Here is a 14,039-nt window from a genome sequence, read left to right on the forward strand (position 1 = left end):
CAATATGTAGAAACCGAGTGAGGCTTCCAATTTTAATTGTTTTGGCCGGTTTAGAACTTTGTGCAATGTTGCTGACAAAAGTTATGACGTCATGTAAGAATGTTAGGCTCAGACATGCCAGTCGGAAATGCCCGACCCCGCTCTAATAGTGAAACATAAGTTCTCGAAAATATGGACAAATTTTCAAAAATATTGCCATATTTGGCCTTCTGGCAAAAAGTTAGGGGAAAAGCAGGAGTCCAACAATGCAGAGTGCCTTGAACACAAACCTCTCCTGTACCTATTCTGCATAACAAAACTATCTGTCAACCGATTACTTTTTTCAGTACTCCTTCTTGAATTAGCTAGACATTTGCACATAGAGCCAGCAATAAACATTCGCAGTTTCGCATCTGACCAATTTCAGGACAATAATTCTGTTCAGGCCGGCTGAATATAATTATACTTGTCAGAACGACGTTTTTTAAATGTCCGTTACACAGCACCAAAGCACAAAATCCGCATTGAATATCATTTTGAATGAAAACAGGACCTTCAGTTTTGACATTAACCTTTATTTTAAGATTTTGACCCCGGCCAATTCGCATCTAAGGCTGAAAACTACCAACTGCTACCTAAGGTTTTTTTCACATAGATTTTCACAGATTTATATTCCCGTGAAGAACTATATCACTAAGAAAGTTACACATCATTAATAGAACCGGCTGAACTTCTTTCAATATTTGTTTTCGAGACATGAAATTCTTACACAGCTATTGACCTAGCATGCAATATAGCATATTTGGGGTCTTACCAAAGAAGTATAAATACAAAGAAGTATAGATCTAAATACATTTATTTTTGTAGCTCTTTGGTCTTACTTAACACTGCTAACACACACAAAGACAGACACAGAGACATAAATTTGAAAATGTATTGGTATATTAACGTTTAAATAGTGATTTTAAAGTATGTTTATTAACAAAAATGAAAATAAATAATGAAAATTGTGAAAAAAAATTTCTGAATCTCAACAGAGACATGTATCGGCACACAAAGACATGAAAATCCAGTAATTTTAATTAGATAATAAATTTTATTATCTATCGTCTGAATATAATTATGATATTATTCTGGAGTGTCTTTATTATCAATAATTAATTATAAATAATAAATATTTAAAATCAGACTTTTAAAAAGGCTAAAAGTGGACTAGACTTAAACAAAGACATGCAAAGACAAACACAAAGATGTATATTTGATGGTAGACAGATATATTTATGTTTATATGGTAATTTTAGGGAATATTTATTTTAATAAAGATAATGAAAACAGATAAATGAAATTGTTACAAATTATGCTGAATCTTAACACAGACATGTATCATACACAGAGACATAAAATACTATCATCTGAAAATGATACTGCTGTAACTCTGTTGTGTATTTAAGATCAGTAATACATAAAATTATTGAAATTAAAACTTTATGAAAGGCTATAATATTGGACTAGATTTCAGCACACACAGACATGCAAATACAGACAAAATTAAAGACATAATTACATTTAAAGGTAGACAGGTGTATTTATGTTTAAACACTGATTTTAGGGTAGATTTATTTAAAAAATTATAAAAAAGAAAATATAAAATTGTTAAAAATTATGCTGAATCCTACCAGAAACATGTATCATACACAGGCAAACATGCAATGTTTCATCGACTTTCAATGATGATGTTGGAGCGTGTTTTAAAATAAAAAATGTGAACTTACCAAGGCTCAAACATCGAAAAGCAAGTTTTTTTTTAAGTCATCGCCATATCCTTTGGGCCATTCATTTGTTTACATTCATCAATAACTTGTTCCGCTTTACTATGTATTACATATATATGTGTTCCTACCCTTTTTTGGCGAATCAACTGTCCTGTATAAATTAGTCACGGCACAAACAACGTGGTTGACCTATACAAGAAATAAAAGTAAATGAATAAAAATGTTACACTTACTGAACAGAGACATGTATCGGCACACAAAAGAATGAAAATACATTAATGAAAATTTTAGGGTCAAATTTTTTCCATATTTATTGGCTGAAAATAATTGGGATGTGATTTTGGTGTGTATTTATTACAAATAATAAAGAAATTATTCAAATATGTACTTCACAAAAGACTAAAATTGGACTAAACTCTGACGAAGACACACAGAGACATGCAAAGACAGTCACAAAGACACACAACGATATGCAAAGACAGTCACAAAGACACACAACGATATGCAAAGACAGTCACAAAGACACACAGAGACATGCAAAGACAGTCACAAAGACACACAACGATATGCAAAGACAGTCACAAAGACACACAGAGACATGCAAAGACAGTCACAAAGACACACAATGATATGCAAAGACAGTCACAAAGACACACAACGACATGCAAAGACAGTCACAAAGACACACAACGATATGCAAAGACAGTCACAAAGACACACAGAGACATGCAAAGACAGTCACAAAGACACACAACGATATGCAAAGACAGTCACAAAGACACACAACGATATGCAAAGACAGTCACAAAGACACACAGAGACATGCAAAGACAGTCACAAAGACGCACAATGATATGCAAAGACAGTCACAAAGACGCACAACGACATGCAAAGACAGTCACAAAGACACACAACGACATGCAAAGCAGTCACAAAGACACACAACGACATGCAAAGACAGTCACAAAGACACACAACGATATGCAAAGACAGTCACAAAGACACACAACGACATGCAAAGACACACAACGATATGCAAAGACAGTCACAAAGACACACAACGACATGCAAAGACAGTCACAAAGACACACAACGATATGCAAAGACAGTCACAAAGACACACAACGATATGCAAAGACAGTCACAAAGACACACAACGACATGCAAAGACAGTCACAAAGACACACAGAGACATGCAAAGACAGTCACAAAGACACACAACGATATGCAAAGACAGTCACAAAGACACACAACGATATGCAAAGACAGTCACAAAGACACACAGAGACATGCAAAGACAGTCACAAAGACACACAACGATATGCAAAGACAGTCACAAAGACATTCAAAGACAGTTAAAACGACAACACAAAGAAATGAGCTTCTGTGAGCACTCGATGTCTGTTGTGCATCGTCTGTCTTGTGTCAACAATTTTTAAAAAAATCTTCTTCTTCAAAACCACTTGGCAGATTTACACCAAACTTCACAGGAATGATCCTTGGGTGGTCCCCTTTCAAAATTGCCCATAATATTGAAACCCATGCAGAACTCTGGTGCCATGGCAACCGAAAGGAAAAACTTAAAAAATCTTCTTGTCTAAAACTGCAAGGGATAGAGCCTTGATATTTAGCATGTGACATCGTGTAATGGCCCTCTATGAAAATTGCCCAAATTATGACCCCAGGGTGAAAAGAGTCCCCGCTTTGGAGGTCCCAAGTTTTACATAGACTTATATAGGAAAAAACTTTAAAAATCTTCTTGTCTGAAACCACAAGTTAGGCCTTTGATATTTGATATGCAGCATTGCCGTGTAGTCGTCTACCAAGATTGTTCAAATTATTACCATGGGGTGAAAAGAGGCCCCACCCCAGGGGATCCAAGTTTTACATAGACTTATATAGGAAAAAAACTTTAAAAATCTTCTTGTCTGAAACTGCAAGGCCTAGGTTTTTGATATTTGTTATGTTGCATTGCCTAGTGGTCCTTTACCAAGATAATTCAAATTATGCCCCTGGGGGTCCCAAGTTGTAAATAGGCTTATATATAGGAAAAATATTTAAAAATCTTTTTGACTGAAAGTTCAAGGCCTAGGCCTTTGATATTTGGTAGTGGACCTTTAACAAGAGTGTCCAAATTATGCCCCTGGGGTGAAAAGAGGCTCCACCCTGAGAGTCACTTGTTATATGAATTATATATAGAAAGAAATACTTCAAATATTATCAGATCATATTTCCTAGACTGTTTAATTATAATTACTTGATGACCCCAAGTGATTAGGGGTCTCCTAACTGTGACCTTGACCTACTGACCTGCTTTCTTGTGTTTTTAAGATACAGCCTTGAAATTTGGATGACATGTACAGTTTTGCACACTGATCCTAAAACTGACCTTCAGTGACCATAAATATGACCTACTGACCTACTTTCTTAATATTTTAGCATCAGTTTGACATTTGAAATATGTTCACACAACTTGGAAAAGATTTCAATGCTTACTTACATTTGACTTTCTTACCCGATCTCTTACACTTGTCAGTGTAGCTCACATTACTCAGGTGAATGATCCAGGGTCATCATGACCCTCTTGTTTTTATTTAGTCCATCAGTTTTATTCTTTCTCATATTAAATGATCGGGACTCTTGATCCTTAAATTATAGTAGTGCCCAGATTTTGGTGGCTGTTTTGAATTTCTGCAATATTATTTACTACCCTGCCAAGTTTCATGCTTTTCATAGAAAGTGCAAAAGAAATCTTTATTTTAAACTTTAGATTTTTAGCTTGACAATTCAAAGAATAGGTAGAGCTATTGGACTTACCTGTGCATCAGCATCCGCATTGGCGTCCGTGTCCCGATTTGGTTAAGTTTTTGTATGTAAGCTGGTATCTCAGAAACCTCTCGTGGGAATGGATTGAAACTTCACACACTTATTTACTGTGATAAACTGACTTACACTGCATAGGTTCCATAACTCTATTTTGCTTTTTTACAAAATTATGCCCCTTTTTCGACTTAGAAATTTTTGGTTAAGGTTTTGTATGTAAGCTGGAATCTCAGAACCCACTTAAATGGGAATGGATTGAAACTTCACACACTTGTTCACTGTCATGATCTGACATGCACTACACAGGGGCCATAATTCTACTTTGCATTTTTCAAAATATTTGTTTGTTTGTTTTGAGTTTAACGCCGTTTTTCAACAGTATTTCAGTCATGTAACGGCGGGCAGTTAACCTAACCAGTGTTCCTGAATTCTGTACCAGTACAAACCTGTTCTCCGCAAGTAACTTCCAACTTCCCCACATGAATCAGAGGTGGAGGACTAATGATTTCAGACACAGTGTCGTTTATCAAATAGTCACGGAGAACATGCGCCTCGCCCGAGGATCGAACTCAAGACCCTGTGATCTGTAGACCGACGCTCTTACCTACTGAGCTTTTTTTTTCAGAATATTGCCCCTTTTTCGACTTAGGCAGTTTTTTGTTAAGTTTTTGTATGTAATTAAGTTGGTATCTCAGTATCCACTAACTGGAATGGATTGAAATTTCACACACTCATTCACTGTCATGATTTGACATGCATTGCATAGGTCCCATAACTGTACTTTGCATTTTTACAAAATTATGCCCCTTTTTCAACTTAGCAGTTTTTGGTTAAGTTTATGTATGTAATCTGGTATCTCAGTATACACTAATGAGAATGGATTGAAACTTCACACACTTGTGCATTGTCATGAGCTGATAAGCACTGTGCAGGTTCCATAACCCTGTTTTGCATTTTTACAAAATTATGCCCCTTTTTGACTTCTGTATTCATTCAATTGACAGGGCTGTTGAATAGTCGAGCGTTGCTGTCCCCCGACAGCTCTTGTTATTATTAAAATTAATCTGAATTTCTTACTCTTTAAAAATTGTTATAAGATAATAGATTGGGTGTGTGAAACATACCTGAAAAATATAATAGATAGATTTCACAACAGGGCTCAGTTGTACTGGTGGAAATACATTAACAAGAGAGACAAGCCTTTATTGTTTTTGCAACTTTCACTTCAGTGCAGGAAGAACTTAGGGTACTTTGTAAATCCTAAGGTTTTTTTTTCTGTTATTGACCAAGTTGCATGACCATCCTGCAGTTACAAATATACTTTCTTTCTTAATAGCTAGCCTTGGTTTGTGACCTATCTGTGCACAAAATGAAAGTCAGGTAATATCTTTTATTTATATTTCAGCTTCATTTGCACAACATGTCTTGTCTTGTGAAGAACAGACTTGTGTATCTAGCAGCACTACATAGTAGAAGTTGCCACACTGTTGTAGCCAAGTCTGCTGTTGTAACACAGCCTCTTAATTTCCTAAATGGGAAAAGGATGGAACCTGTGAATACAGATAAACAACAACAGTTCCCACTTCAGTATCCAGCCACAGGTAAACAGCACTTTTCATTCCAGTACCCTGCCATAGGTGAGAAAAACAGTTTTCAATCCAGTGTCCAGCCACAGGTAAACAACAGCAGTTCTTAATTCAATGTCCAGCCATTATAAGGTAAACAAGAACAGTTCTCAATTCAGTATTCAGTCTGATGTAAACAACAACAGTTCTCAATTCAGTATCCAGCCACAGGTAAACAAGAACAGTGCTCAATTCAGTAACCATCCATAGATAAGCAACAGCAGTTCTCAATTCAGTATCCAGCCACAGGTAAACAACAACAGTTCTCAATTCAGTATCCAGCCACAGGTAAACAAGAACAGTGCTCAATTCAGTATCCAGCCACAGATAAGCAACAGCAGTTCTCAATTCAGTATCCAGCCACATGTTAACAGCAACAGTTCTCCATTCAGTATCAAACGACAGGTAAACAATTCAGTATCCAGCAATGGGTAAGCAACAACAGTTCTCAATTCAGTATCCAGCAATGGGTAAGCAACAACAGTTCTCAATTCAGTATCCATCATCTTACCACAGACATACAAGTACAGTTCTCACTTCACCATCTTACCACAGGTAAACAACTACAATTTTCACTTCATCATCCTACCACAGACAAACAACTACAGTTCTGACTTAATCATCTTACCATAGACAAACGACTATAATTCTCTCTTCATCATATTACCACAGATAAACAACTACAGTTCTCACTTCATCATCTTACCATAGACAAACAACTATAATTCTCTCTTCATCATATTACCACAGACATATAACTACAGTTCTCACTTCAGCATCTTACCACAGGTAAACAACTACAATTTTCACTTCATCTTACCACAGACAAACAACTACAGTTCTCCCTTCATCATCTTACCACAGACAAAAAACTACAGTTCTCCCTTCATCATCTTACCACAGACAAACAACTACAGTTCTCACTTCATCATCTTACCACAGATAAACAACTAAAGTTCTCACTTCATCATCTTACCACAGGTAAACAACTACAGTTCTTTCTTTAGCATCTTGTCACAGGTAAACAACTACAGTTCTCACATCAGCATTCTGTCAGAGGTTTTCACTTCAGCATCCTACCACAGATAAACAACTACAGTTCTCACTTCATCATTTTACCACAGGTAAACAACTACAGTTCTCACTTCAGCATCTTACCACAGACAAACAATTACAATTCTCACGTCGTCATCTTACCACAAATAAACAACCACAATGCTCACTTCATCATCTTACCACAGACAAACAACTGCAGCTCTCACTTCATCATCTTACCACAGACAAACAACTGCAGCTCTCACTTCATCATCTTACAACAGATAAACAACTACAGTTCTCACTTCATCATTATGTCACAGGTTTTCACTTCAGCATCCTACCACAGATTAACAACTACAGTTCTTACTTCATCATCTTACCACAGACATACAATTACAGTTCTCACTTAATCATCTTACCACAGGTAAACAACTAGAGTTCTCACTTCATCATCTTACCTCAGGTAAACAACTAGAGTTCTCACTTAATCATCTTACCACAGACAAACAACTGCAGCTCTCACTTCATCATCTTACAACAGATAAACAACTACAGTTCTCACTTCATCATTATGTCACAGGTTTTCACTTCAGCATCCTACCACAGATTAACAACTACAGTTCTTACTTCATCATCTTACCACAGACATACAGTTACAGTTCTTACTTAATCATCTTACCACAGGTAAACAACTAGAGTTCTCACTTCATCATCTTACCTCAGGTAAACAACTAGAGTTCTCACTTAATCATCTTACCACAGACAAACAACTACAGTTCTCACTTCATCATCTTACTACAGATAAACAACTACAGTTCTCACTTAATCATCTTACTACAGATAAACAACTACAACTCTTACTTCATCATCCTACCACAGGTAAACAACTACAGTTCTCACTTCATCATCTAACTACAGACAAACAAGTACAGTTCTCACTTCATCATTCTATCACAGATAAACAACCACAGTTCTCAAGTCTCACTTGAGCATAGATGCAACCTTCTGAAAATTTTTCTTTTTTCACTTTAATATTCAGAATGTGATGTAGATATTTTAGTAAATGATGATTATATTTTAAATAAGGCAAATTATGTAAAAAAAAAAAGGCATTTGGTAAAAAAGTCAAGTTATGATCATGTTTCACTAACCCATCGACTTATTCACTGCGATTAACTGACTAACGCAGCACAGGTTCCATAACTATTTTGCTTTTAATACGTCTTGTTTTTAAATGATAGACCTATTCTGCGATGGCATGTGCATCTGTCTGTGTCCGTCATAATTCTTGTCCAGGGCATAACTCTATAACCATTAAAGGTATTGACTGTAAACTTGGCATATAGGTAGATGGCGATGAGACAATGTACAGAGCACTTAAACCAGCTCTGTAGGTCAAAGGTCAAGGTCGCAAATTGACCTAAAAGGTCAAAACTGTCCATCATATTTTGTGTCCGGAGCATTACTAAATAACCATGCAAGATATTGACTGCAGACTTGTAGGTAGGTGGTGATGCAACTATGTACAGAGATTAAGAACCAGATCTGTAGGTTAAAAGTCTGACAGGGTCACAGATTGAGTTCAAAGTTCAAATCTGTCTGTCATATTTCATGTCTGGAGCATAACTTAATAACCATTTAAGGTTTAGACTTCAAGCCTGACATGTAGGTAGGTAGTGATGAGATGATGTGCAGAGAACATGAACCTGGTCTGTAGGTTTAAGGTCAAGGTCACAAATTGAGCTTAAAGGTCAAACTTGTCAGTCATCTTTAGTGTCAGGAACATAACTTATTAACTGTTCAAGGTGTTAACTTCAAATTTGGGATGTAGGTAGATGAGATGATGTGCAGAGTGCATGAACCAGGGTGGTAAGTCAAAGCTCAAGGTCATAGCAAGGTCAAATCTGCCCATCATGTTTCATGCCCAGAGCATAAAGTGAAATATATCTTTCATTTCTTTGTAGATCCTTTTTCTACGACTGAAGGGACGTATTATGTTATACCCCGGTATCTGTCTGTCCGTTAGCAATTTCGTGTCTGCTCTGTAACTCTTGAACCCCTTGAAGGATTTCGAAGAAACTTGACACAAATGTTCACCACATCGAGACGACTTGCAGAGGACTTGCTTCAAGGTCAAGGTCACACTTAAAGGTCATATGAGTTTGTTTCATGTCCGCTGTGTAACTCTTGAACATAGAGATGACGTGCAGAGCGCATGTTAAAGATGGCTTTCTTCAAGGTCAAGGTCACTCTTAGGAGTCAAAGTTCATATGACTTTGTTTCGTGTGTATATTGCTCTGAATTGCGGTGTTCTTGTTTTTATTTGGCAGATCCCATTTTTGTTCACTTACAATAATTTTTTTTAGCTCACCTGAGCATGAAGTGCTCATGATGAGGTATTGTGATCATGCTGTGTCCATCATCCGTGCGTCTGTTTGTGTGTCAAGTTGTCCGTCATCAACATTTGTGTTTAAACGACATCTCCTCCTAAACCACTGAATGGATTTTGATGAAACTTGGCCTAGGTGGTCCTCTACCAAAGTTGTTCAAACGGTTCCACTTGGTTGCACATAGGGGCTGCCAGATCTAAAAATAGAAAAAACTTCAGACGACATCTCCTCCTAAACCAATGGTCCGATTTTGAAATAATATCACACAAATGGTCCATATGCTACCTTCTACCAAGATTGTTCAAATTATACCGAATCATCAAAAAACACGGCCGCCAGAGGGCATGGTCACTTTTCCCTATATGTATATAGAGGAAACTTTAAAAATCTTCTTGTGTGAAACTACTAGACTGATTTTAAAATAATTTTACCCAAATGGTCCTTGTGTGACCCTCTACCAAGATTGTTCAGATTATTTTGATTTGTGAAAAAACATGTCCGCCAGAGGGCAAGGTCACTTTTCCCTATATGTATATAGAGGAAACTTAAAAAATTTTCTTGTGTGAAACTTAATTACACTGATAATTACACCTATTCAGTCGAACAGACAATTTGTCGCCGGAAATGCTTGTGTTTACAAAGTTTTTAACACCTTTGCCTGACATTCGCCAAGCTTTCCCTTTAACCGGCGCGTGCGTAATTTTCACACGCTTATGTAATTAGCGTCGATATACGACAAACAAATTAAACAAAGTGACATTTGTTCACTGCAATGCTTTAATGGGCTTTGATTTATACAAACAAAATTATTTAAAATAATTGAGCAGCGTCTGTCTTTGTTTTTATGCCCCCGAATGGAGGCATATAGTTTTTGAATTGTCTGTCAGTCTGTCGGTCTGTCCGCAATTTTCGTGTCCAGTCCATATCTTTGTCATCGATGGATGGATTTTCAAATAAATTGGCATGAATGTGTACCACAGTAAGACGACGTGTCGCGCGCAAGACCCAGGTCCGTAGCTCAAAGGTCAAGGTCACACTTAGACGTTAAAGGTCATTTTTCATGATAGTGCATTCGTGTCCGGTCCATATCTTTGTCATCCATAGATGGATTTTCAAATAACTTGACATAAATGTGTACCACAGTAAGACGACATGTCGCGCGCAAGACCCAGGTCCGTAGCTCAAAGATCAAGGTCACACTTAGACGTTTAAGGTCATATTTCATGATAGTGCATTGATGGGCGTGTCCGGTCCATATCTTTGTCATTCATCCATGGATTTTAAAATTATTGGGCATGAATGTGTACCACAGTAAGACGACATGTCGTGCGCAAGACCCAGGTCCGTAGGTCAAAGGTCCTAAACTCTTACATCGGCCATAACTATTCATTCAAAGTGCCATCGGGGGCATGTGTCATCCTATGGAGACAACTCTTGTTTCTGCATAAAATCGGGAGATCCAATGTCAACTTTCATACTGCTTTAGCATGGCTGAACAACTTAGTAAAGGACCCGTAAATGGGTTGATAGCTAAGTCAGCTACTGGAAAGCAATATAAACTATGAATTATAAAGGTTTGCTATGGTTTGTAACACATCATGCCCTCAAATTCCCAGATTCAAAATGGCCGCCATTTGGATGGCTCGAACAACGGAAAACTCAAACTAATTTCCGCGGGACCCTCGAGTTCGAGCCATCGAAGTACTACTGTATGTATATTGTGGAAACTTTAAAAATCTATTTGTGTGAAACTGCTGAACCGATTTTAGAATAATTTTACACAAATAGTCCTTATGTCACTCTCTACCAAAGCCTTATTCTCTACCAAGATTGTTCAAATTATTTTGATTTGTCAAGAAACATGGCCACTAGAGGGCATGACCACTTTTTCTTATATGTATATAGTGGAAACTTTAAAAATTTTCTTGTGTGAAACTACTAGCCCAATTTTTGAATAATTTTACACAAATGGTCCTTGTGTGACCCTCTACCAAGATTGTTCAAATTATTTTGATTTGTCCAAAACAGGGGTGTAAAATTCTTTTTCACACCACTCGCCCTGCAGGACTAGTAGCTAGTAAAACCTACTCGCCCTTAGTAAACAGTCACTCGCCCTAATAATTGATATTTTTAGTACTGTCACGTTTTATGGAAGGAGCTTTATGTACAACAAGCAAATTTCAAATATAACACATAGCTCGTACACTACGTTTCCTTTTTTATTAGCTCACCTGTCACATAGTGACAAGGTGAGCTTTTGTGATCACCCTTTGTCCGTCGTCCATCGTGCGTCTGTCTGTCAGTGCGTCAATAATTTCTTGTCTGCACGATAGTGTTTTCATTTATGATTTTATTTTAACCGAACTTGCACACAACTTGTATCACCATAAGATCTCGGTTCCTTTCTTGAACTGGCCAGATCCCATTATGGGTTCCAGAGTTATGGCCCCTGAAAGGGCCAAAATTAGCTATTTTGACCTTTTCTGCACAATAGCAGCTTCATTTATGATTTGATTTTTACCAAACTGGCACACAACTTGTATCACCATAAGATCACGGATCCTTTCTTAAACTGGCCAGATCCCATTATGGGTTCCAGAGTTATGGCCCCTGAAAGTGCCAAAGTTAGCTATTTTGACCTTGTCTGCACAGTAGCAGCTTTATTTATGATTTAATTTTTACCAAACTGGCACACAACTTGTATCACCATAAGATCTTGGTTCCTTTCTTGAACTGGCCAGATTCCCTTATGGGTTCCAGAGTTATGACCCCTGAAAGGGCAAAAATTAGCTATTTTGACCTTTTCTGCACAATAGCAGCTTCATTTATGATTTGATTTTAACCAAACTGGCATACAACTTGTATCACCATAAGATCTTGGTTCCTTTCTTGAACTGGCGATATTCCATTATGGGTTCCAGAGTAATGGCCCCTGAAAGGACCAGAATTAGCTATTTTGACCTTGTCTGCACAATAGCAGCTTCATTTATGATTTGAATTTAATCAAACTTGCACAAAACTTGTGTCACCATAAGATCTTGATTCCTTAGTTGAACCAGCCAGATCTCCTGACGGGTTCCAAAGTTATGGCCCCTGAAAGGGCCAAAATTAGTTATTTTGACCTTGTCTGCACAATAGCAGCTTCATTTATGATTCGATTTTAACCAAACTTGCACACAACTTGTATCACCACAAGATCTTGGTTTCTTTCTTGAACTGGCCAGATTTCTTCATGGGTTCCAGAGTTATGGCCCCTTAAAGGTCCAAAATTGGCTATTTTGGCTTTTGCAGCCATAAAGAGACCTCATTTATGGTTTTATTTGATACAAACTTCCAAAATAACTTCAACAACAGTAATTGTTGGATTCCATGACAAATCAGATCCAAGCGTAGGTTCAGAGTTATTTTATATCTGATTACCTCCCCTGATTGTAATCAAAATGGATTTATATCAGTATGTACTTATAGTACTTATTTGAAATTTCATTATTGTCATTAGTTGGACTGAGCCAATCAGGGTAGATAACTATGGACTGATTTTATGTCAAATTACCTCCCTTTATTAACCAGGTTTTCAATGAACCAGAGTTATTAGATTGGGTTATGTCGTTGGTCGGGCGGGCGGGCGGCAGCATCAAACTGGTGTTTCCGGTCAATAACTTTTGTTTCGGTAAAGATATTTGAATAAAACTTGGTATGTATGTAGGTTATATCAAGACAAAGGCTGGGATTGATTTTGGGGTTTTGTGGGGTCAAGGTCAAGGTCACTGTTACTTAAAATAGAAAAAGGGTTTCCGGTCAATAACTTAACTTAGGAATGAGCTATCATGATGAAACTTGGTGTATAGAAAACTTATATAAAGTTGTAGCTTGGGATTGATTTTGGGGTTTCTGGGATCAAGGTCAAGGTCATTGTTACTAAAAATAGGATTAGGTTAGGGTTAGGGTTAGGGTTTACTAAAAATAGGGTTAGGGTTAGGGTTGTGCTTTAAAGTGGTGCACTTTGATTCAGTATACTTTTTTTATTCTTATGAAAAGTGTTGAAAACTTGGTTTCGTGGCATTGCCGCGTTTCTTGTTTCAAATTAAAATGGGTATATCTCCGCAACCAATGAAGATACTGATCTGAAATTTCATTTATATCAACAGATTTATTTGGCAGATCCTTCTTTTCTTCACTTACAATAATTTTTTATTTTTAATTACTTCCCTTTTACGTTACTATAAATAGCTTATTTTTAGTAACTTTTTTATTATTGGCCGTAGGGAAAAACCGAGACCACTTTTCTGTGGTACAACATGGATGGTACCTCCAATTTTTAGGTGTATTTTGACATATCTGTACCTGGTACGAATTTTTTTTTCTTTTTGGTTAAATTTCTTCTCTTTGTTGTTACTGTCCTTTGGACTTAG

The 14,039-nt window shown here is 37.0% G+C and overlaps 1 protein-coding gene across 3 annotated transcripts in view; it reads left to right on the forward strand.

Annotated features, from left to right (window-relative positions):
• LOC123531280 (4-trimethylaminobutyraldehyde dehydrogenase A-like) overlaps positions 1 to 14,039 on the forward strand; it is a 67,625-nt gene that overhangs the window by 3,340 nt on the left and 50,246 nt on the right. For 2 of the 3 annotated variants that reach the window (XM_045312101.2, XM_045312102.2), the window contains exon 2: positions 5,980 to 6,175. In XM_045312101.2, coding sequence (XP_045168036.2) covers positions 5,995 to 6,175 — 181 coding nt within the window. In that variant the 5' untranslated portion in view covers positions 5,980 to 5,994. Of the gene's footprint in view, positions 1 to 5,979; positions 6,176 to 6,475; positions 6,488 to 14,039 lie in introns of those variants that run through there. The other variant, XM_053517504.1, reaches the window with a different exon arrangement.

This window comes from Mercenaria mercenaria, chromosome 11 (genome assembly GCF_021730395.1).
Source record: "Mercenaria mercenaria strain notata chromosome 11, MADL_Memer_1, whole genome shotgun sequence".
In the NCBI taxonomy this organism is placed as follows: Eukaryota; Metazoa; Mollusca; class Bivalvia; order Venerida; family Veneridae; genus Mercenaria; species Mercenaria mercenaria.